General features: G+C 35.6%; 1 protein-coding gene across 1 annotated transcript in view; it reads right to left on the minus strand.

Annotated features, from left to right (window-relative positions):
* Nucleotides 1-26,643, minus strand: part of LOC150083570 (general vesicular transport factor p115-like) — a 114,960-nt gene that overhangs the window by 13,052 nt on the left and 75,265 nt on the right. Inside the window, exons 12-18 of the mRNA XM_090378525.1 lie at nt 19,026-19,231; nt 14,953-15,063; nt 14,340-14,461; nt 9,923-10,104; nt 8,983-9,092; nt 4,991-5,129; nt 4,252-4,403 (exon numbers count right to left, since the gene is read on the minus strand). Of these exons, the coding sequence (XP_090234651.1) occupies nt 4,252-4,403; nt 4,991-5,129; nt 8,983-9,092; nt 9,923-10,104; nt 14,340-14,461; nt 14,953-15,063; nt 19,026-19,231 (1,022 nt within the window). The remainder of the gene's footprint in view (nt 1-4,251; nt 4,404-4,990; nt 5,130-8,982; nt 9,093-9,922; nt 10,105-14,339; nt 14,462-14,952; nt 15,064-19,025; nt 19,232-26,643) is intronic.

The raw sequence follows: 26,643 nt of genomic DNA on the forward strand, positions 1-26,643 counted from the left end.
CAGGCCTTTTTCATTTTTTGTGTGAAGAGGGGCTTTTTCTTAGGATGATGGGCTACAAGTCCATTTTTGAAGAGACATCTTCTGACTGTTACTGCACTTGCTACTACTCCTGTATGTTCTTCCCATTTTCTTTTCAGCTCAGATGAAGAAGCTTTACGGTTTTAAGGAATAAGCGCTTCAAAACGCGGTCCTGTTTGGCATAGAGACTTGTTTGCATCCTGTTCCTTTTTTACTATCAGCAGAACCAGTATTCTTGAGTTAAGGAAAGAAATCATACTCACTGTTGACTGATTACAAGACACTCTATAAACAATATGATGGGAAGAACATCCTTCCTTGTTTCGAGATGGTGGTTCATGTAAAGCAATAATAGCACTCTTTCTTCGTGGCATCAACTGCACGTAACTCACCATCCTGACACAAGCAAGGAATGAGTGCAACTCTTGCAGAACGTACTTATATAGCTGGAAGTAATAGCTGATGCAATATTGCATCATCATCTACGCATGTCAATCTTATCTGATGCAATCTGTATGAAATATTGTTATATACTTATGCTATTCGGAAGCCAATTACAATTTTAAGAGGTGATGCACTTTCTTTGAACACCAGTGTATATGGCAGTTATAATTTTCTTTTGATAGTGTTTGGTTGCTAGCTTTGCAGCTCTAATCAAATATGTCAAAGATTCTTTAGAACAGAGTTTAAATATAAATAGAATATGGTTCACTATACACTATTTCTATAAACTATTGTAAACTTTACTGTTCTATTTCAGGGGATGTCTATTTCTTCTTCCCCTTATCTTCTATCCAACTTTCCCTTCCAATCCCACTTCTCTTATCTCCACTTCCTTTCCCTAAACACCTTGGGTCTCCCAGGCTTGCATGATAGCCCCAGTAAAAGTCTCTAGTAAAAAGTAGTCTCTGGCACGCCTTCTCATGGCCAAGGTTGGAAATCAGGGGGCAGGAGACCAAGTGTCCCCCCCTGCCACCTGGCTGCGAAGTTGCCGGGTGCTGGCACTCAACACAACAACACACATTAGGGGAAACCCTGGAGACCACAATTAAACCAAACACACCTTGACCTTGATTCCATCAGACTGTAAACAGAAATTTTATCTGGGTGGAGTCACAGACATAGGCTAAAAAAACATGACAGTTTTGCAGCATTTTTTTAGGGGGAAAACCAGATTGTTAAATAGTTAATATCACTAGTATTTGAAATATCCTTCATTTTATTTTCTGACAAAATGGCACCCATCTTGTTTCAAGATGGTGGTTCAAATATGAGGATGTACAGTTGTACCCCCCTCTTACTCCCCCCCCAAAGTGTATTGTAGTTTGTACTTTAATTTATCTGTATTTGTATTTTGGAAATGAAATGCACAGGGCATAATCCTTATGGGTTTTGATAATTAACTATATAGTATCGGTGTAACCCATAGTTAACCCATAAACTTGAACTGCATATGTAGCGTAGAGGGCATCGTTTTAATTGTATCTCATATTGTGGCTGCCTTCACAATGAGATAGCTACTATTGCATTACTTCAAATAAATAACGCTTCTCTAGTAGAGAAGACTACTGTTATTTATTTTCAGCGGTACCATCACCCAGACGATCGTTTCGAAGCTATGCGGCTTCATCATCAGTGGGCGGGCAGGTACCCAGGTAATACAACAAGCCATCACAAGCCAATTATAGTAAAAGCTGTATTTGTATTATAATTTATAACAATTTTTGTTCTTTGTCTGTGCTATGTTATTTTAATTTTAAACATTATTTAGATAGATACAGTATAATGCAAAATATACAAATACAGTAGAGCGTCAGTTATCCAAAATAATTGATGTCAGACCTCTTCCGGATAGCTAAATTTTCCGGATAATCAAACCAGAATTTTCTAGATAATTTTTCTGGTAAGATTAAATAAATTTAATCTTATGTTATGATTAAATTAAATAAGATTAATTAAATAAAAAATAAATTATAAACCAGTCTCGGAAAACAAACATCCATCCAGGCATTTTTATGATTTTTATACAAAACAGGAAAATTAGAAAGATTTTTAAATCTTTTCCATGATAACGAGCACGGACAATTTGTGCATCCCAGTGGCATTTTCACACATAGCAATTGTAACTCGCTCTTTTCTCATCTTAAAACTTGGTACAGGCATTTCTTTTAGTGGCTAGGACTTTTCTTAGTAATGCTTTCCATAATAAGCCCATCTTATCAACTGAAGCAAACTTACTTTTAAAGGTCACCACTGCCAATTCGTCTGCAGAAAGTTTCTCACCTTGAATATCTAGTTCAACTATACCATGTCTCAGTTTAAAGTTTTTCAGCCAACCTGTGCTTGCCTTAAAATCTTCATTACTTCTTAATTTTCGATTAAAATCCAATGCTTTTTCACACAACATTGGGCCAGACACTGGTTCACCTAAACTTCACTCTGAAGAAAACAAAAAAAAGTAGAGTGAGTGCACTCTCTAAAGCGGCATTTTCAGGTTTCAACAGTCTTTTTCCTGCTAGATCTGCCTTCACTATCCATAATCGATACAAATTCTGTTATAGCATTGGAATTTTTCTTGATGTCGTAAATTAAAGTCCCCACATTAAACTCTTTGGAGAGATTTCCTAAATTTTCACCTTTTCTAATTCTATTAATAATTTCAGTGTTTTGTTGCAATGTTAAAACTACACGTTTTCTTTTCGTTCACATTTTTCCATAAAAAATTGAGAAAATAATAAATTGCACAGTTTCGGGCCAATATTATTCTTAACGAATCTGGAGCTAAATTAATCTGAAATCATAAAACAATAAAAACAATTTGCAGTTTTCGGTTTATTGGGCTTTTTGTTTGTACAATCTGTTATAAACAGGTAGTAAACTTGATCTTTCTCTTATTATAATCACAATTCAATTTTCAAACATCACCGCTACAACTGGAACTTGCTGTACTATCGCTAATAAAAAAAAAAAAAAAAAAAGAAGAAAGATCAGCCTTTCAAATTATTCCGGATAACCGACGTTCTACTGTAAATAATAAGTATTATGGGAAAATTATACACCGATGGAGAAAATAAGTTTATTAGGTACATCAACGTAATAAAACAGGAAAACAAGCTGGTCCATGCAAGCAGTACCTCCCGTTGGGGTATGGACTATCATCTTTATAGTAAGCATCCCACTTGTAATGGTTCCACAAGGATGCTGACCTATACAGATTCAATCACATCCCATAGTTGCCTCAGATTGGATGACATTGCATCTCTGCTGCAAAGCTCATTTCAACTCATCCCACAGATGCTCAATCGAGTTAAGACCTGGTGAATGGGCGGGCCAGTAGAGTGTGGTAAATTCCTCTTCACAATCCTGGAATCATGCCCAAATGAGCATATCATGTAACACGGTTCATCATCCTGCAGGAAGTAACCATTGCCAGATGGATAAACTGTGAGCATGAAGAGATGCACCTTGTTGGCAACAGTATTCAAGTAGGCTGTGGCATTCAGACATTGATCCACTGTATCAGGGGATCTAATATGTGTTATAAAACACCTCCCTCACCATCACATTTCAACCAGCAGCCTGCCATGTTGAAATGTGGCACAACTGGAAATGAGATTTGTTAGATCAAGTGGTCTCTTTCACTACTCCACAAATCACCAGTGTTGGTGTTCCTGTGGCTACTGTGCCTATAGCTGCTTGTTTTTAGCTGTCAGAATGGAGCCCAGTGAGGCTGTTTGCTGCTATACCTCATCTATGAAGGGGTACAATGCACTATGCATTCTAATATACTTCTTTGCATATCACTGTTGTATTGTGCTGCCATTTGATCTACTGAGACCTATTTATAAATCTGTACAATCCTTTCAACCTTCTATCACCCTCTCACATAAACAAGCTATCTCTAACCACAGGACTAATGTTGAATGGATGTTTTCTGGTTGTTGAACCATTCTTAATACAATCCAGACACTATTGTGCATGAACACAACAGCAAATATCAGTGTCCATGACACTTTTATTAGCATATCTGGTACCTGCTATCACATAACATTCTGTTACTTAGGTCATGATGTTTGCACATTCTCTTGCTGAATTTCACCTACATACACACTATCTCTCAGTATTTGTCTATCTACTTTTATATTATATATGTAATTATATATAATTATGGAAATGGCAGACAATCATTTTCAACAAATTCAGAATGATGTTTTTCAAAGCAAGTATACTCACATATTTTTCTAGCATTAAACTTTTTCCTTGCAGTTCTTGTTCAAGCTCCTTATATTTTTTCTTCAATTGTTCAAGTTCTTGTTTAGTAGAGTCCAATTCACTGGTAAGACCACTATTATTCTCACTTCCACTACCACTGCCTGATGATAATGCTAAAGTAATAAAACAGTTTTTCACTATTGTTTTTTAATCAACATTTTTCTATTAATATAAACATTTTATTTTCTTTGCTTTAAATATAAAAAATTAAAGATATAGCAAATTAATAGTAACAGAACAATGACAGTAACCAGTAATTTTTAGTATTTTTAAACAAAAAAAAATAGTAAAATAAAATTTTTCTTATTTCAATACTAAAAAAAGAAATCGGCCTTGTATTTCACTGAGTATCACATTAAATACCTCACAAGCTGATCATTCGAAGTGTTGCAAACTATAAAAACTTAGAATCGCTAATTAATGCTAAAATTGCAGGAAAAATCTAATAGTATATCCATAAATAATATATTCATTCATATATTCATAAATTTACATTAATACTACTCATTCTGAAGTTGACTCATCATCTGATTCTTCCAATGCTGTATCAAGAATCTTTTATTATATGTTTCATAATTAAAAAAAATTCCAAACAACTCTACACAAATTAAGTAAATTATGATATGCGTAATATAGATTTGTTGTGTTGCTTTATCATTGATGATTATGTATATAAATAGAGATTACCAAAATGACTTACTTTCCTGTGCCCTTAGCAAGGCATTCTGATCCCCAAGCTGTTGAATTGTGCTATTTATTGCTTGTGTTTCAAGTTCTGTTTCATTTTTTTCAAGTTTTAATTTCTCCAGTTGCTGTCTTAAGTAGCTTAGCTGTTGATCCTATAAAAAAAGCATAACATGCATTTTAAAATCTTTACATCTATGTACACATTTCCCTTTCTTTATAAGAGAGCTATACAATAAATGTGGTAAAAACATAGTTCACTAGTTACGGTACTTAGCCTACAAAATTTGACTATGATAAAGGTTACTAATTCTAAAATGTTATAGCTTGGTTTTGTGTTATGGTTTTAGTTTAACGTAACTTGTTATTAAATGTGTTCTTCTATTTTTAGCATAATTCAAACTGAAAAAGGTTTATATGATATGTTTACTTCCATAAATGGACACTGAGTAACTGGAAGGTAGAAGGCCCTTATGGACACAATATTTGAATTTCTAAAAATTTAGCTATTCAAGAGAGATGTAAAGTAGACTGTTCCAGAGAACAGAAATGTAATAAATGCAGATCAACAAAGAAATTCATTCAGTAGTATTTCAGATCAACAGTAAAAGGATGTTGGCTGGCAACCACATATCTTATGGATTTAGAAGTAAAAAAATAGATGCTGATATAGAAGAACAGTGCCCACAGAAATATCCACAGGAATGCATAGGAAAAGTGCTTACTCCACTATTATAGGTCTGTTGTTTTTCCTTATTAGATAAAGTTCTCCCTTGCTTCACATAACATGGAGTCAAAATACACTGCTACATTCATTTCATTTTTTTTTTTTAAATTAAGTATTTTAAGTGTCTGTTTTATAGTAATTTATCTCTTATGCAGAGGAAAGACTAGTATAACACACATTCAACAAATGATTATATTTCAAATCTAATCAATTTTAAATACAAGAGCAACAATACAATTACACCATGAAATTTTTAACACCCTAAGAACCAATACTTTTATCCAGAAAAATAGATTTACCTGAAAAATATCTGCAAAATAAGCCCTTTTTGCTTAGACGATTCCAAATTGTGACTCTTCTCCATAATGATCTAATACACATCCAGTCACTTCTGGACCACAGAAACTGATTGCTTCCTACCTTTCAACAGGCAGGCTACCACAGGAATTCCAAAATAGTCATAAAACAGCAGACTAACAACAGCAGACCAACCCAGGCAAGCTTCAGCACTTTTGCACCAGTCAGAGGACAAGCAAACTCCATGAGATAATCCCAAAAAGGCAATGAGTGTTCCGAACACTAAGCAGGATGTCACAGCTAGAATAGCTAGGGGTGGTATCATCTCATACACTAAACAAAATACCATGTGAGACTTTTCCTCAACACACAAATAGTAATTTATCCTCCAAGTATAAACTCCAACATCGTTGAAAAATCTACAGGAAATGCTCCAACACAAAAACCCACCTGGACCAATGTGATACAGCCAGCAGGGAGAAGCATGACTCTCTCCCTTATCCAAATAAGAATTTTAATTTTTTAATTACTTTAAAAATGTAATACTAAGGTAACAGCCAAGCCGCTTGAAGAATTGTGGGAAATGCGTGAATTGAAACAACACCCAAAACATGATAGCACTACCGCCAGCCCATTTTCATCCAACTTTGTGGTCTGGTTGCAGCTGTTTACTTGCTTGCCATTGAATACACACACCCATCCATCAGCATGATGGAGCTGGAACTTTGATTCATCAGGGTTGACCAAGTGACTTTTCCAGCCATCCAATTTCCAGGAACAATGTCCCCGTGCCTGCTGCAGGTGTTAGAGATGATCAGGCAACATGGGCATGTGAACAGGTGGCCTTCTCTGCAGGCCGATCCAAAAAATCGTTTCCAGCTTGGAAATATTTCTCTGTGTGTCCTGGTGTCCCCTCATCCTCATTGAGCTCACTCTCACTGCCAGATCCTACCTCAGCATTGTTTTGGACTAAGTTTTGTCCTACATGGTGACCGTGTATCAAGAAGGTACTGGACTCTTTCAACAAGACAATGCCCTGCATTGTATCTAAATGAGAAATGGGACCGAAGCAAACAGAAGAATATGAAAAGGGGTTGCCAACAGTCTCTCACTACATTCATCAACTTAGAGGATGTGCCAGTAGGCCAGAAAGGTCTGCTGGAATGGCAGCCAGAGAACTGCAACAGTCTACTTCAACTATCTAGAGCAGAATGTTCAAAACCAAAAGAGCTGAGCAGTAAAAAAACTCCATCCAACAGGAAGCAAGCTGACCTAAGACAAGTCCTATGATAACCTGCTCAGCAAAGGAGTTTTCAACCAACAAGGAGGATCTACCAGAAGAAGCTCCCACATAATCAGCATGCATCATTCCTTATCTCATTGTTTTGTTGGGCAGAGCCCATACCACTTTAGGATTCCTAGCAGGCAAGACTCTTAATACAAATATTTTAAAGCTAAATTCAAACTTAAAGAACTAGTAACTTAGAGAATTAGTCAATAATGCATTCAGAATAGACTGCTAATAAATGGCAGCAGGTCAGGACTATGCAGAAAATAGTTTATATATGTGATATACTCCTATACATATATTGCTATATGCAGCAGTCAAACAATGCTCGTTTAATGCTAGGTATCATTTTATTCACATTAGGCTTCATTTGCTTTAATTTCATTAACTAAAGGAGCTCAGAGAAGCTCCAAAATACTTCTTTCTAAATTTCATGTAAATTCTTCCAAATTAAAACATGGAAAAGTACTTTTCTATACTGACACCTAGGAACTAGCATTAAAAATTTCTTTCAGTAACCGCATTATTAGTTACCATTCCTGATAAAGATTATGGCTAATACACAGATTAAAAAATAGAAGCAAGAATCAACTTGAACAAAGAAAGTGTACTTAAGTATATACAGGAATACCTCACATAGCGCGGTTTCGAACAGCGTGGTTTACAAATTGAAAAAAAATTAACTGCGTTACGCACCAATACATTTGATATGTACGTATGTATGTATTATAATGCCAGCACGTAGGCCAATGCATTACGGATTCAAGGCCATTCTGACTGTTATCGAAACTCCCATTATATACAGCCTCTGTTAGCATTCATACATTAGTAAACACTCTAGATTCCAAGCGATGAGGTCATTGATTGTGCATAAGATGTACAAATATTTTTCGATGTGTATTTTTATTAAAGATTATTTTTTTTAAAAACGTTACACTCGTGTAACATTTTAAAAATATAATCTTATATTTTTATATATAGAATAAAATATAAGCAAATATGAGTGGAAAGAAGAAATGTAATGGCGCTGAGTGTTCTTCTAGATCCAAACATCGAATGAGGTATGAAAGTAAGGCAGGCGTTGCAAAATGATATTCAATGTTATAAAGAGATGTATGCACATAAAAATAAGAAAAAAAACTGTGCAAACTAAGCTGATCAGTTATTTTTCAAAATAAAAAACAGTACATACTTCACTTATATTCTTTTGGTATGTACATACTGCAATAAAAATCATTTCTAATGTACTTACTAATATTTTTCATTTTTATCATTTTAGTTTCTTTTTTTGCAAGAACTTCGTGTGCATCAATTTATAGTAAACAAACACCTATATATTTTTGCAACTCGACCTATATAATCAAATTGTTGTAACGCATTACATTAAAATACATACTAATAATACCTCGATCAGTGCGGTTTCACGTAGCGTGGTTCTTTCTTTCAAGTAAAAATATATTTGGTCACCAAAAGACCTTAAAAAGAACACCATTACTATGGTGGTCCAAGGTGTTATAGTAATTTTATAACAGGATCATGGGACAAAATTTTTTCTATGATAAATGTTGAGTAAGAGATCCAAAAGAGAATTTTATTCATATCATTTTCTAAAAAAAAAATAATTATTGCAGGGGAGATGAAAAGATTAAGATGAAAAGATTAAGATTAAGATTAAGATGCATAATTATAGATTCACCTGTTCTCTAATAACATCCTTATATTCCTTCAAAAGACTGCACTGTTTTGGAGTCATGTTGCTTTCTGGGCCATTAAGATCTTTTGGCTGTACTGCATTGACTATTGTTCCTAAAATATAATTAAAAATAATACATATCAATAAATTTATATAAAAATTTTAAAAAAATACATCAAATCAGTAACTGGTAGAGTTGCCATACTGAAATTATTACAAAGGTAATCTGTGTGCATAACTGACTACTTGTAAAAAACAAATTTCCAATTTTTTTCTACAACTGCTGTGTGCTCATCAAGAAATGAAACATTTATATTTTTTACCACTAGTGATGTTTCATTTGCTTCTTCTGCTAACAGAGGATATCTGCAATTGAAAATGGCAGATCCATTGGAGTTGTGTTATAAGGGAGCTGTGATTAAATTTTTGACTGCAAAAGAACAACAAATGGCAAACCGCACACACCTCCTGAGTGCATATAAAAGAGGATGCTATTAGTAAGCAGACAACAAAGTGGTTTAACAGGTTCAACATCAAATAAAATTACTACAATATCATAATGGCATTATTTCCACACCAGCACAAATATATGGAAGGTAATGGAAACTGTGAATAAATAAATGTACAAATATTTTCAGATCTTTTCTTTCACAATTTAACCATTGCCTTGTCTCATCTATAAAACTTATTTACTCTTGTATTGAAGCATATATTACTCTGGGTGAAATCAATAAAAATATTATTACAAGTGGACATATATGAAATATTATACTCAGATTTTTACATTTTCCTTTAAGCTTAGGAAGATGCAAAAATAAAAATAAATTTACTTAGGGTAACTTTAATTACAAATCAGTTCTTCTATCATTACATTTCCAAATTTTTTTCTGAAGTGGGAGTGAATGAGTATTTTCATATTAGTTGCATTATCTGTAATATTTACCTTCCAAAGACTTGAAGAGTTTACAGAATTCATAGTCAAAAAGAACTTCATTAGGACTTGTGTAATTAAGTTGAGGCCTTTGGCACACTTTACCATAAATATCTTGCTTGTTAATTAACTCCATCTTGTCTAGAAAGTTCTGGAGTCCAACCCTCTTGTTAATTAGCTGACAAATATCATCTCTAAAAATAAAAAAAAACAGTACCTATAACAATAAAAAATTACATTCAAAATATTTAAAAGGTCAAAGAATCAAAAAGTTCAAAATTTCAAGAATCACTATTCAATATATTAAAAAGTGTCTCATCTCCATCCCACTTTATGCTTCTATAACATGGTCCTTGGAATCAGGCACACAACTCTACAGGCTCTATGGATTAGTAAATACTATAGAACAGCCCTTCATTATACTGAAATCAAACCTTTGCTTAATTTCATAAAAGCTTCAAATCAGCAATTTTAAAACCACATGCTTGCAAAGCTACTTATGGGAAGAAGCGATAAACCCTCAACTGCAAAAATAATAAATGTTACAAACAAAAAAAAGATATGATTCTAAATCTCAACTATGAACAATTCTCAGTATCAATCAAGCTTTGGAATGCATGTTCCCAACAAACACCATAAAGTTCTACAAGATATGGCTATTCAGACTAACAAATATTGTAATGACAGCAGCTACAGAAAGCAGAAAGTGGAAAACATCTATCAACTAACTGAGACCTAGCAAGATGGGCTTATCAGAAGAAACAAATTTGGAAGACTCGGAATAATTGCATCAGAGGAACAAGATGAACAGAAATCTGACAGGTCAACAAACAACACAACTTATCAAAATCATACATGGCATGACTCCTGCCGTTCAAGAGCCTTTGTTGAAGAAACCTGCCAATGTAACAGGAGCCTATTGATAATCAACATGTGCAAGGACCTTGATATTAGCAAATGAAAGGACTTTTGTAGTAACTAGTAACAGACAGCATGATGTTAAACGTGATTAATAAAACATTCAATGTATTCTTTTCTACATGAGTGCCTCTGAAATAAAGCCAGTCTTACATGAAACCAAATTTAGCTTCCGATCACATTAAATTCGTGTTTAACGAATCTAATGAATTTAAGGGCATCGTGTTTAACCCACCAGTGGTGGTGAGTTAAACACGATGGTATTTGCTATACTTGCAGCACCTGATAGATGCACAAATTTGTTTTTTAATTGCTGGAAAAGTTTTAGGTTTTTTGAATTCTGCTTGGAAAATATCAAAATTTCACCTTTTCTGAATGGATTTCAATAATTATTGTATGTGTGACTTTTTACTTTTTAATAAACAATAAAATATTCAAAAAATGTTTTTGTTAACGAAACATTTTGTTAATAAGGATGTTATTTACACCTTTTATTAACAAACAATATTAATTCTGATGAAAATTAAAAAAAAGAACATTGTAGACAAAATATAAACATGAATCTATTAGTAATCTCATTCATTTTCCAGCGTTGGACAGAAAACTTGTGTAGTCGAGACCCGCTAATTGAATTAGCAGGTCTCAACTACACAAATTGTCTGTCCAACATGTCTAATAAAGTTTTGAGACTTGAGGATTTCCATAATGTTTTTTTTACGCTATGTCATTTCATTTTCCAGTTGAAAAAACTACTAAGTGCACAAAATTTCAAACACATTTTTTATATGTTAGATACTATTATTCACTTCCATTTTCAAATTTTTTCAAAATTTACTCATTGTGAGCACACCAAATTTGAAATGTGTATCTTTCTTCCCACAGAGTAGCATCCATCTTGAGTGATTATAGTGTTTTGTGTTGTGTATATTTTGTATACATTTTATTTTGTATATACAGTAGGGCATCGAAAATCTGAATGCCAATAATTCAAAATGTCAGTAATCCGCCAGCATTTATTATTTTTTTTTTATGCTGGTGCCATAAAATAATTGTGGTAGATGCTGGTTACTGTGATGACGTTTGTGAATTGAATTTTGATTCTATTAAACAGCAATTGTAATAAGCAAAAATCAGAGGAATATTATCCACAGGCTATAAAAATGAAGGTATAAAGCACAAATTTATACTTTTATTTTACCTTACTAATTAACAAAATTAAATGATACATGAAAATCAGAAGAATACTATTCACAGGTTAGCAAAATAAAAATAAAATTACGCTTACATACATAGATTACTTAATATACATACAGTACTAACTAAACATAACACTTCGTAATCTGATATTTCTGTTCACTGGCTTTTTTTTTTTTTTTTTTTTTTTTTTTTTTGAGTTGTAAAATCTAAAACAGTAAAAAAAAAAGATAAGCATCAACCAATAACAAAGAATATGGCATGCAGAAATTGCAACTAACACGATATGCACAAGTGAGATAGAGTTTAATATAGGAATGAAGAGTTTCTGAACATTTACAGTTTTATTTTACCCTACTGAAGTTATGGTGGTCTTCTTTTAAAAGGAAGCAGAAATTTTTAACAATTAAATCAAAGATTGAGATTTTAAACAGACTTTCAAAGTGTGAAAGCAGGTCTTCGTTAGCAAGATTTTATAAGGTTGGAAATTCAACCATAACAGAAATTAAAAACAAGGAAAAAATTTAAAAAGTTCACATCGAAACTTGATTCAGATGATGGTGCAAAAAAAAAAAAAAAAAAAAAAAAAAAAAAAAGAGAGAAAAACTATGAGAACAGCTAATAATCCGTCCCTCAAAGATGCTGTTTGTTGTTGCTGTAATTGGGTTCTCGGAGCATCAGCAACTAAGGCCATATTTCTCTGTGTATATTGTCTGTAAATTGTATGTTCTGTGGTTGATTTTCTGTTAGCTGGACGAAAAACCCAAGTTTCAGGGTAAAAAATCATGCTACCCTCGCTTGAGAAACTCAGCAACGTTGTGAAAAAAGCCCATAAAAATTCCTACCATCATTGATGGGACTTAAACCTGGTCCTTTACACTCAGGGTGGGGAGGACAGTGATTCTACCAACTGTGCTACCCACGAGGGCTAGGTACGAGCAACAAACTGAATACTGTCCCACTCAACTACTCTTGCTGAAAAGAGGGAAGAGATCTGGAAGCAAAAAACAATGTTCAAAATTGGTGCAGCAAAAAATAAGTAATTATTTGCATTAAAGGTCTATATATATGTATTATTATGACTGAAAGTTCCATTTGTTTTGTTATCTATGAATAAAAATACGTAAGTACATCTTAGTGTTTTTATTTCTAAACTTACTAAACCTTTTTTTTAGCCTTCAGAACTGTATTTTTGATAATTTTGAAAATCTGAACAAATTGGAAGCCCAAACTAACCCCAGTCCCAATTAGTTCAGATTATCGAAGCTCTTCTGGATTTTGTTTTCTTTTTATGTGAAAACAAAAATTTATGGGAATACGATAACAAATCTTTCAAAAACAACTTGCATGAGCTCATAGATGTTTAATTAATCAGTGGGAAAGGAAAGGTAAAGTAACCTTCAACTATAACCAAACACATAATTTCAAACATCTAGCAATGCCAGCATCTATCAGTTCCCATAGCTACTCTTCACACAAATAGTTAAAAAGTGACTCTGCACCTGATGCATTTAATCACTCTGCAAAAACTGTATATAAAAAAAAAAAAAAAACTCACAAGCTACTGCAGTAAAAGTTTGATTATTTAGGAAGCTGGAAAAATATTCAGATTTTTAAACATTAATTAAAAGATAATGCTTGATCATTATTTTAGAGCTATCCAGTGCAGCAGCACCACCACACTGGGTTAATAAATAAGATTAATAGGACATGTGTCCAGACTATAAGAATTACAAACAAATTGGAAAATAAAATAAGAATTACAAAGAAATTGGAAAATAAATACATGCATATTTAATTAATTTAAATATGAACACTAAATTTATGATCAGACAGATCATACTAAAATTATCTGTAATGGCATGACCTTTCTAATCATGCCACTAGATAATTTTGCCATTCAAAACCAGGTAAATCTAGAATATATGCTCTATTATCAAACTGCTATACCTTTAGGTGAATAGTGTTATTATTATTATTATTATTATTATAAACTTAGACAGGCTGTGTACAATAAAAGCAAAACTAGAATGAGCTAATGCTGATTCAAATATGAAAAAGTTAAGGGATCCAACATTAAGGCTAATAATTTGGATGAAAAAGCTAATATGCAATAGAAAACATTTTATTTATCTATCTATTTTTATGCTATTAGCAATCTTACAAGTGTGTATATGTAGTCTTTTCATCCAAACTGTTGACCTTATAATTCAAGGTTAGAGAGTACTCTTAACCCTTTTTCACATTTGAATCAGTCCATGTGCTCATTCTAGTTCCCCCCCCCCCCCAATCTACACAGGTCCTCATATGTACCAACCTGGTAAAACTTGGCACAGAATCATCATTAAACTCTACACAGATTCCTAACAAGAAAGCACAGAATCCTTGAACCAAGTCTTCATGTTCATCACCTTCAGCCAGTCCTACTTGGGATGTCAGCTAATAAAAACAGATAAGGATATAATAAACCTTTTAAGTATAATTTTGCAGCATGTGCTAAAAAATAGTTACCCCAAGATTTCATAAATTAATATTAAAATCATTATTCCTGTTTGGTTAAAGTCATTTTTCCCTCCATTTGCTTCTGAAAAAAATGCAATGTATTTTCATAACTTTTTTTTTATTTTTTTATTTTTTTTTTTTTTGGTAGTTGTTGGCGCATAGGCTTCTGTGGCCATAATGCACCTCCCAAGGTTTTTGCAGTACTTTGATCCAAGCCCGAGGCGGGAATCGAACCCGCGACCTTTGGGTTGCCAGGCAGGCACTTTACCCACCCGGCTAGCCCGGTCGGCCTATTTTTTTTTTTTTTTTTTTTATATAGTGATGTGTATATTTTTTAAAGTACAAGTGTATATTTTTTAAAAAGAGGTTCTTTAGAAAATTTTTGAACAGAAACTATAAAATTTACCAATATAGATAGCAAAGGATACAAAAGGAACATTAGTAGGAATGCTCAGAAAATGAGCAGCTACCAAGCTACACTGAGATATCCAAGTAGACATCAGCATTAATAGTCCTAGCCTAGTCTGTACTCTATTTCCCTGCAATGAAAATAATACACTAGTAAATGTTGTATATGAAATGCACTCAACAATTGATAATATGATATATATGTAAAAAAATATATTAGCATTAGTAGAGGCATATGTTGCAAGAAAGGAAGCTTATACAGCATCATTCGAAAAAAAAAAAAAAACATTTCACCCCAAATGCTTATCTAGCTCCGCCTTGAGCTTATTTAAGTTGTCAACCTCCACTACGACAGATGGAAGTTTGTTCCAGCTATCAACCACCCGCTGGCTAAAGGAAAATTTCCACACATCAATTCTATAACTGTCTTTCCTCAATTTGAATTTATGTCCCCTCAGGTGAGTAATCTGAGCAAGAAGAAGAATCCCATCAGCATTGAGAGCTTGCTCAAACCATTCAAGGTTTATAAACTTCAATTAGATCACCTTGCAGATGCCTAGTCTCCAGATGCTGCAATTTGAAGAACTTAAGAATTTCTTGGTAACAAGAAAGGCTTAAGGCTTAAAACTTTACATTTACCAATCTTGTTGCCCTTCTCTGTACTCATTCCAGCAGCTCTATATCCTTCCTAAAATGAGGCCTCCAGACCTGTATGCAGAACTCAAGGTGTGGCCTGACCATTCCCCCTAACCATACAGGGGAACAATCACCTCCTTATCCCTGCAAGTGGCGCCTCCATAGCCAGGTGGGCAGGAGCAGCAGTGCGTAGCACACGCTTCTTGATTAGACCGGGGTTCGAGCCCGTGATGCAGAAAGGTCAGAGAATAACCACTGCATATCCCCGGAGCAATATAACCTTAGTTGCTAATGCTCCTAAAACCAAAATAACAACAACATCCCTGCTAGCAAAATTCCTGAATATCATTGACATGACACCATGAGCTAATCTTGCAGCCTGTCTGCATTGCTCAGAAAACTTCATATCACACTGCACACTACCCCCCCCCGCCAAGGTCCTTTTCATTCTCCACTACCATGAGTGTAATACCACACAGTTGATACATTAATCTGGGGTCACTCCTACCCAAAGGCAGTACTTTACATTTGTCAATGTTAAACTTCAGTTGCCATCTCTAAGCCCATTTTCTAGATCCTGTTGCAGTAGTGTACTGTCATTAAGAATCATCTACACACGACTGCAGTTATTATAGTTCAGACACAGCATGTGTTTGTTAAGGGGAAGTCTTGTCTAACAAATCTGATTTGATACTATGGTATGGTTAATTAATGTTATTAGTGGACTCCTGGGGAGTCCACTAATAACATTAATGTATGAAGAGCAGTGTCCATTGATTACCATTCTCTGTCTTCTCTCACTCAACAATCCCTTTATCCATAGCAACAATTTGCCTTTAATGCCATACTGCTCTAATTTGTACAGTAGTCTTCCATGTGCAACAGTATCAACAGCTTTCCTAAAATCCAAGTACAGTATATGATATTAAAATTATTTTTTGCACCCAGTTTCTTTTTAACTACACCATAGTATCAAATCAAATTTGTTATACAAGACTTCCCCTTAACAAACACATGCTGTGCCTGAACTATAATAACTGCAGTCTTGTCTAGATGATCCTGTAGTGCTTCTTTATCCAGTGACTCCATTGTTTTCCATAATACAGAAGTTAAACTAACAGGTTTGTAATTACTCATGTCCCCTTTGATGCCCCTTTGTCAACTGGGGATACATTTGCACATCTCTAGTCCATGGGGACCTCACCTGAGTTCAAAGATGCTCTCATAATTATAGCTAAGGGTTTGCTTGCTTACTTTGCTGCCTCCTTTAATATAACTGGACAGATCCCATCCACCCCAGGTGCTTTTCTTATGTTCAACTTCAACAATTTCTCCTCCACTTTGCTCTCACTTATTACAAAATCATTTAGCTCCCTGCTAGAGTTTAATATGCTTCTGGCCTCCACTTCCCTACAGACTTTCTCATGTGTGAATAACATAACCTAACCTAACCTATGCAAAATACTCATTCAGTTTGTCAGCTCTCTGAGCAGGATTATCAACAGTCAAACCATTGATATCAAGTGGACTAGTATGATTCATCCCCTTCCTTCTAGAGTTTACAGAAGTAAAGAAATCTTTGCTGTTTTTCTTTGCCTCCTTTGCCAAGGATTTCTCATAATCTACCTTTGCTTGCCTGATCTCCTTTGTGACTTAATTACAGACTAGCTTATATCTACCACAGGCTTCTGTGTCGCCTGATAATTTATATGCATCCCATGCATTTTTCTTATCTGCCACAAGTCTCTTTAGTTCACCTGACACCCATTTATGCCTAAACCTTGAACAGTATTTCTTAGTTAGGAAAAAAGCCCAGTAGCTTCCAAGATTACTTCCTTGAATGCTTCCTATTTAGAATTTGCTGTTGGCAACATCATTAGTTGGTTCCACAGTATAGAATTTAAAAACTGCCTGAGACCACCATAGTCACCTTTACAAAAGCAAAAACCCTTCCCTTTACCCCTGATGGTAGTTACATCTTTAAGTAAATCCGACATCAGCACACTGTGATCACTGCCACCTAGTGGTACTGTTATCTGCAGATTCTTAATGCATGAAGAATCACAGCTGATAATTAGATCAAGAGTATCACTCCACCTAGTTCAAGTTGCCTCTCGAACATGCTGCTGTAGAAAACAATCATCCAATAAATCCACAAAAGTCTTGCTAGTGTGCAAGTAATCAACCCACAAGTTCCAGTCAATATCTGGGAAGTTAAAATCCTCCATTATGAGACAATCTAATTTACTGGCCCATTCTATTTCTCTGTACAGTTGTTCATTGTATTCATCATAGTCATTAGGCCTATAACACACTCCTAGTATCAATTTTTCAATATTTTGAAAAGTTTTAAAAGATAATCATTTTATGAACTTTATGAAAATTCTAGGAACACTGAGAAAGAAACCACAATATTTTTATTCCTGACATGTTGTTTGAATAAGAACATTACACATATGTGAATACTATTGATAAAATTAACATAAATTAATTACACAGAACATAACAGTAAACTAGTTATGCACAAAATGTACCATGGTAGACCTTGCAGTATTTCAAGCCGAAAATGTTGCAGAGTTATTCTTACATATATAATTAATTCCTAGTTTAGACTAAAAAATACAATTTAGAAAATTTACTGTGACCGCAATTTTAAAAATAATATACTTTGTTATGAAAAGAGAAAATCGACAAAATGAAAAGAAAATGAATTAACTTAGGTAAAGGCAAATTACAATTTCAAAACAACTGATAAAAAAGAAATGCAAGTGTTAGAATGAATGAATTAAATAAAATAAATGTCAGCAATCTTTAAAACATACCAATTATATTTTTTAATAACTACTCACAATGGTAACTGCATTTAAACTTATTTTTAAAATTCACACTTAATGTTATTATTTTTCAACACTAAATGTTCTGATAACACAAGTGGTCCACTTAAATGTTTCATATCCCAAATGCTTCAAACATTAGAGGATGGCATACAATAACTGCATGAAACTGAATTGGTAAACTAAAGATTCAGATTACCTTTAATATTTCTCTATCTATTAAGGAACTCTCCCCCCAACCTGAGTGGGGGGAGAGTTCCTTAATGACATCCATATAACAACACTCTTATCATTGTTTAGTAACTTTAGAAGCAAGTAATTGTTGCATCAGTGAAGCTACTATAACACATATCCATTGAAGAATTCAATGATTTAATGAACAATTCCACTTCAAGATGAAACTGTTTATAACTGATGTGAACAATAATTAGTTTTTTTTTTTTTTTTTTTTCATTTACTCCTTTGCTTAGAAAACAGATGTCTTTTTATCTATGTTATCCAGTAAAAATATCTATGTTATTCAATGCAATTTTTAAATATTTCTAGTGCATAATAAAGTGATATTCCATATATTTCACATTCACTGTGAAAGATACAGTATACTGCTAACATATTTTATTCACCTGATGCAAAATACTTGAACACTGCTTCATTAGAGACACTGGTGGATTACCGACACTTGTTGCTAATTGAACCCTGAGTAGTTGCTCTTTTCGAGTGACACTGTCAACCAAAGTATGGGAAAGGGCAACAGCTGCAAACCAGTTTGACAATGGATCAAGACTAAACAGGCCCCCACATAATAACTGTCCAGCAGTAATTGTAGAGACTGAAAATATAAAATATCACACATTAACTACACATGTGATAAAGTAGGTGGGTAGATAACAAAAGAGAATTTTTTTTGTATATAAAAGTAATGACAAAGTACAGTCAGTCCTCGTAATACACATGTTTACACTACACGAATTTGATCATACACGATTTATTAATAGGGGAACGATGTCATATATAACACGAACCAAATTCACTTATGAATGATTCGCCTTTTTGTTTACAAGAAATGACAGTCGAATGCGGAATCAGCCCAACTGAATGCAACAAGATAGCAACGAAGAGAAGATTCTGAAAATGTATTTGTTTTTAAAATTAGTGAAGGGGAAACACATTTCACCATAATAACGTAAAAACCCACACAATTTTAGCTGTCGGTATTAATGCAAATGCAATTAGATCGAGTTTACTACCAGTTTATAACAGATTCCACTAGAAGAAACACAACTGGAAATTGTTTTTATTGTTTTATGGTAGTAACCCCCAGAAATGTGCTTTAGTAAAATGTGAGCTAGTGAGGTGTTAATAGTGTGTCTCTGCCTTTATGGTGTTGTTTATTCAGTTGCTACACGCATGCAGCTTTTTTTATGTGTATCAAGTGTGCCTCCTCATTTTGTAATTGTGCTTTATTCCCCAAAAATGAGTAAAATACTTAAAAGGTGTGAAAAGGAAGTGTCCTGATGAAGACACTACAGATTCAGAGAGAAAAAGAAAAGCAATATCGATAGACAGAAGCGGACTGGGTCCAAAATTCTTACCCGGGGAAAATTTGTAGCAGCCTCATACTAGCATTCATGGCCAAAATCACACTTCTGGCCTCAGGCCTACCAGGGTTTCCCTGGTAAGGCTTATGGCCAGTCTGCCTCTGTTAAGAAAAAATGTGAAATTGTGAAACACTTTGGGCGAAATGAAAGAACATGTGATATTGCACATGCTACAGGCCTAAATGAGGCAACGCCTAGAATTAGAGAGAATGCAGAGAAAATAAAAACAACTTTCATAGCAGGAACAACTCAAAGTGCAATAAAATCCATTAGATCAAGACAAAGAATTGGAAGAGATGGAACAGCTCTCATCTGTTTGGATAGAAAATCAAACAAAGAACAAGTTTGCTTAAGACAGAAGCAAAAGCATTAGCACAATAATAATCATAATAAAATACTTACGTATTTTATTATTGTGTTTGGTAATGATTTGGTTACAAATGTGTGTTCAATCTTGGGTGGTCGGCACCTAAGCCTATTTTTCCCATAGGGCCTGTTATTTATATTGCACGATTTTGCATTGCACGAGAGTTTCTATGAACACAACTATCATGCTATACGAGGACTGACTATACTTAATAAATTGAAATATAATTATACAATGGATTCCAGTTATTTGGGCCACCAGTTAATCGGGACAGCCGTTTATTTGGGACAAATCTTAAAGAACAGAACTCAATCGAGAAAATAGGGTTTACTTCGCTTAATTGGGACAACATGCCGTTTAATCAGTGCAGGAGACCACAGTACACGAGATTACCCTACGATTGTCTCCAACCATACCACATGGTTCGGTCGGATTTCTGGAGGTCACAACCATAAAACAATAAGCAGGCTCCTGTTTATTGGGCTTTTCTGTTAGTGCTTCAATCATATAAAAAAATTAATTTTCAGAATCTGCTCTTCATTCCTATTTTTTAAGCTTTGTAACTCGTTACTCCATTCTCACTTGCACTTATTGTGTTACTTGAAATTTGTTTGTGCCGTGTTCTTTGTTATTGATTGCTTATCTTTTTTACTGTTTTAAATTTTAACCCCCACCCACAAATGTCAGTGAACAGAAATGTCAACTAGTTAGTATGTACATATTACAGTACGTATTAATTAAGCTATGCATGTAAGTGTAGATTTATTTTTATTTTGCTAACCTATGGAAAATATTCTTCGGATTTTCACGTATCATTTAATTTTTTAATTGGTAATGTAATAAAGTGTAAATTTGTACTTAAAGTATATCCTTACTTTTATAGCCTGTGGATAATATTCCTCCTATTTTCACTAATTACAATCACTGTTTTTTTGTTTTGTTTTTTTTATGTGAACCCCTAACACGAGAGGTATTAGAACCTATAGTACTTAGTACCGTGCTTGGGTTGGAGGTTAACAAGACGAAAAAAGATATTTGTTGACACTGGACTTGAACTTCTGTAGATTGTAATTTTCAGGAAATACATATGAAGGAAAGTTGTTCCAGAAAACGGCAGTTGAATGAATAAATGAGGAAGATGAAAAGTTGGTTCTGTGGGTTTGAAGTTGGACAGTAAATGGATGTTGGCTGGTGGCGGCACATGTTTGGACTGTTTTGAAAGAGAGAGCGGGAATTATAGAAGCCAGTTCAGAAGAACAGTGCCCATGGAACTATCTGTAGAAGAGGCATGCAGCATAAACAGTACGTCTATGAGAAAGCGAGTGGAGAGACTCTGTTAGAGATGAATCATTAATTAACCTAACTGCCCTCTTCAGAATGGAATCAAGAAGCCTGAGAGAGGATTTGGGGGCACCACCCCAGATGTGGGAACAATATTCCATGGCAGGGCGGATTTGCGATTTATACAGAGTGAGCAGCTGTTTGGAAGAAAAGTAATGCCGAGAGCGAAAGAGAAAACCAAGTTTTTTAGAAGCAGAGGAGGCAATATTTGTAATGTGCTTGTGCCAAGAGAGATTAGAAGTCAGGGTAATCCCCAAAAGAGATATATCATCTTGCCTAGAAATCGGAGTGTCACTAAAGATAAGCATAGGAGCAGAAGAATCCTTTTTGTAAGATATAAGGCAAGACTGAGTTTTAGAAGGGTTGAAATCAACTAAGTTGTCTTTTCCCCACGGGAGAATTACCTGAAGATCGGCATTTAAGAAATTGGTAGCAGATTTTCGAGAAGTTGAAGCTGATTGAGCAGGACAAGGTTTCTCAAAATGGAAAGTTGAATGCAATGTGCTATCATCAGCAAAACTATGGATAGGATTTCCAGTCAATGGAAGAAGGTCATTGATATACAAAAGGAAAAGAGTTGGGGAAAGAACTGAACCTTGGGGGACACCGGCATTAGTGGAGAAGTTAGAAGACAGAGAGCCATCTACCATCACCCTCAGTGAGCGATCAGAGAGAAAACTGGATAACCAATTACTAAAAACAGTTGGCAAACCATAAGATGGAAGCTTGTTTAGAAGACCTTTATGCCAAACACGATCAAAAGCCTTTGAGATGTCAAGAGCAACTACTTGTGTTTCACCGAACCTTTCCATTGAATTAGTCCATAAATCGGTAACATAAGCCAGAATATCACCAGTGGATCGACACTGACGGAATCCATACTGGCGATCGTTGATCAGACGGAAGGTTTCTAGGTAGTTTAAGAGTTGGCGGTTAATTGATTTCTCCATTACTTTAGAAAGAGTAGAAGTAATTGCAATGGGACGATAATTGGATGGGAGGGATTTGTCACCCTTTTTAGGAACTGGCTGGATATGAGCAACTTTTCAAGCAGAAGGAAATTCCTTTGGAATAAGAAAGTGAAAAAAGGCGACAAAGAATAGGAGTAAGTTCACGAGCACAGGTTTTGAGAACAAGTGGAGAAATACCATCAGGACCTGGAGCTTTCTTAGCATCAAGATTCATCAGAATCCTTCTGATATCCTTTTGACGGAAGACCACAGGAGGCATTGAATGGAGCGTGTTGGGAATGGTGGGAGGTGTTTTACCAAGATCATTAATACATGAGCTGGAAGAAAAATGGGATGCTAGCAGGTCAGCTTTATCCTTGGCTGAAGTGACAACAGAACCATCTGGTTTGGACAGAGGTAGGAGCAGAGATGGGCAAAAGCTGCGGCCAATAGCTTTGGCAAGAGACCAGACTGCTCGGCTACCATTAGGGCAAGAAGCAAGTTTTCTACTCTTAGCCTGTTCAAACTCTAGTTTGGACTGATTAATAACTGCTTTACAATTGTTGCGAGCTTTGGTGTAAGCAGAAAATGAAACTGAAGAATTAGAAACAAGCCAATTACGATATGCAACATTCTTCTCTTGAACAGCCTTAGAACATTTATTGGAAAACCAAGGTTTAGATAAGGGACGAGATTTTAAAGTGGAGTGTGGGATAAAGGATTCCATTCCTGCAAGAATAATTTCACTGACACGATCTGAGCAAACGTTGACATCAGAACTTTTGAAACAGTAATCCGACCAAGGAAAAGAAGAAAAGAAGTTTCGCAGGTCATCCCATTTTGCATTCTTGTAATGCCAAACAACACGAGGTTGGGAATAGCCATGAGATAAAGGTTCCATTGGAGAAGAGACAATCACCAAGTTGTGATCTGGAGTGCCTAAAGGACCTCTCACTTCGACCGTGTACTTAGAAGGGTTGTTTGTGCGAAAAAGATCACGCGTATTGGCTGTATGATTAGGATTGTCCGGTATTCTTGTAGATAAATGAACAATCTGTGCTAGGTCATTAGTAATTGCAAAAGCCTCAGCATCTCGACCAGCTGGGTCGGTGTGACTAGAAAACGGAAGCCAGTTGGAGTTGTGAACATTAAAATCACCAAGGAAAATTACCTCACTGTTAGAAAAGTTGGACTGGAGAAAGTCAAGTTGCAAAGAGAGGAAGTCAAAGAGCTCCAAGTGATTAGTGGAGTTGGGAGAACGGTAGAGACAACAGATGAATTTGACACAATGAGGTAGAGAGATTTTAAGCCAGAGAAGATCGGAGAAGAGAGGAGATTCCAAATTGCCAAGTCTCTGACAGGGAATATCAGAACGGACATATGCACAAGTACCACCTTTGAGGCGAAAGGAATCATACAGCGAATAGTTTGGGCATCTGAGATGAACAGTAGTTGAATCAACCGATAACTGAGATTCTGTCAGAAAAAGTACATGGGGTTTGGCAGACTGCAAGTGGACATCGTTGAGATTAGAATTGAGACCACGTATATTTGTGAAATGAATTAGGAAGTTCTTGGGAGGTTTAGATCTTTTCGCAGATAAGCTTGCTCTATTAGTTTGACAATTCATGGTGTATTCAATAGTAAGAAAAAGTGGGTGGGACATACTGAAATTTTTGGATATGGCGTACACGTGGTAAGAATGTACCCAGATCCTTGACATAACGTGGCCTCAACAATGCTCCCCGCATAAACCCTACTCGGACTCCCCCCAGTCACTATCTGGCAGAGTAGAGGTAGCAAGATTATACACTAGCTGATCCGGAATCTTCCTAGAGAGTTACCAATAGGTTCAGTCTGGTGTACTAACTAGCGGCCGGCCTGCGAACACTGTTTTAGAGCTGTACCCTCGAAATGTAAGGAATATTGGATCTCGCCACGACGTTCATCATAACCTCAAAAGTCATCAATCATACTGCATGATGGAAGAGATAGGGAAGGGTTGACAGGAACTTAGCTCTAGAGACTAAACATGGGTTCCACCACTTCAAGCCTCCAATAAGCAAAGTGGTGGTATTTCACCGGTTGATGAGAGTTATTTTTTTTTTTTTTTTTTTTTTTTTTTTTTTGATTTGGTAGTTGTTGGCGCATCGGCTTCTGTGGCCATATTGCACCTCCTAAGGTTTTTGCAGTACTTTGATCCAAGCCCGAGGCGGGAATCGAACCCGCGACCTTTGGGTTGCCGGGCAGGTACTTTACCCACTCGGCTAGCCCGGTCGGCTGATGAGAGTTATCTACCACCTAGTACTGCCTGGTAACATAGAGGGGCGGCGTTCCTCCATGTGGTGTGGGTGCCACACCTCGACTTCTGCTTACGTTGGTTCACACCTGGGTGGTCACCCACCATGTACTTGTGCATGGAGGTTATACCCAGGATTACTAACAGTCCCACCATCCTGAAGGTGCAAACACTGTTTAATAGAATTAAACTTTAATTCACAAACGTGATCACAATGACCGGCACTTTACAAACTGAATGAGTATTTTGCATCTACATTCACACGTGAGGAGTTATTAAGGTTTGAAAATGACAGAAGGTTATCAAATTGTAGCAGGATACTTAATGATAGCAAAGTGGAAGAGAAATTTTTGAAGTCAAACGTAAGAAAAGCACCTGGGGTAGATGGGATCTATCCAGTTATATTAAAGGAGGCGGCAAAGCAACTAAGCAAACCCTTAGCCGTAATTATGAGAGCATCCTTGGACTCAGGGGAGGTTCCCACGGACTGGAGATGTGCAAATGTATCCCCAATTCACAAAGGGGGATCGAAGGGTGACACGAGTAATTACAGACCAGTTAGTTTAACTTCTGTTCCTGGTAAAATAATGGAGTCACTGGTTAAAGATGCATTGCAGGATCATCTAGACAAGACTGCAGCAATAATTCAGACACAGCATGGGTTTGTTAAGGGAAAGTCTTGTCTGACAAATTTGATAGGATATTATGATGTGGTTACAAAGGAACTGGATGCAAAAAATAATTTTGATATCATATATTTGGATTTCAGGAAAGCTTTTGACACTGTTGCGCATGGAAGACTATTGTACAAATTGGAGCAGAATGGTATTAAGGGTAAGTTGCTACAATAGATAAAAGGATGGTTAAGTGGGAGAAGACAGAGGGTGGTAATCAATGGGTGCTGCTCTTCTTGGACTAATGTTATTAGCGGGGTCCCACAGGGTTCAGTGTTAGGTCCACTGTTGTTTTGTATATTTATCAATGATATTGATGAAGGTATATCAGGCTTAATGTCAAAGTTTGCACATGATACAAAGGTTGGCAGGGTTGTTAATGACAGTAATGGCAGTGTGCTACTGCAACAGGATCTAGATAATTTGGGCAGATGGGCTAAGAAGTGGCAACTGAAGTTTAACCTTGACAAATGCAAAGTACTGCATATAGGTAGAAGTAACCCCAGAGAAACGTACCAACTGTGTGGTACTACACTTAAGGTGGTAGAAAATGAAAAAGACCTGGGAGTAATTGTGCAGGCAGATATAAAGTTTTCTGAGCAATGCAGACAGGCTGCCAGGGCAGGTCATGGGGTTTTGTCAATGATATATCGGAATTTTGCTAGCAGGGGAAAGGAGGTGATTATCCCTCTGTATAAGGCAATGGTCAGGCCACGCCTTGAGTACTGCGTACAGGTCTGGAGGCCTCATTTTAGGAAGGATGTAGATTTACTTGAGCGTGTACAGAGAAGGGCAACAAGATTAGTGAGGGGAATGAAGGGATCCTCTTATCAAGAGAGGCTTAAATTCTGCAAATTGCAGTGGCTGGAGACTAGGCACCTGCGCGGTGATCTGATTGAGGTGTATAAGGAGTTGAATGGGTTCAGCACGCTGAATTCTGATGGGATCCTTCCACTTGTTCAGATTACGAACCTAAGGGGGCATAAATTCAAATTAAGAAAGGACAGATGTA

Source organism: Mastigoproctus giganteus, chromosome 7 (assembly GCF_048544385.1).
Source record: "Mastigoproctus giganteus isolate SK-2022 chromosome 7, ASM4854438v1, whole genome shotgun sequence".
In the NCBI taxonomy this organism is placed as follows: domain Eukaryota; kingdom Metazoa; phylum Arthropoda; class Arachnida; order Uropygi; family Thelyphonidae; genus Mastigoproctus; species Mastigoproctus giganteus.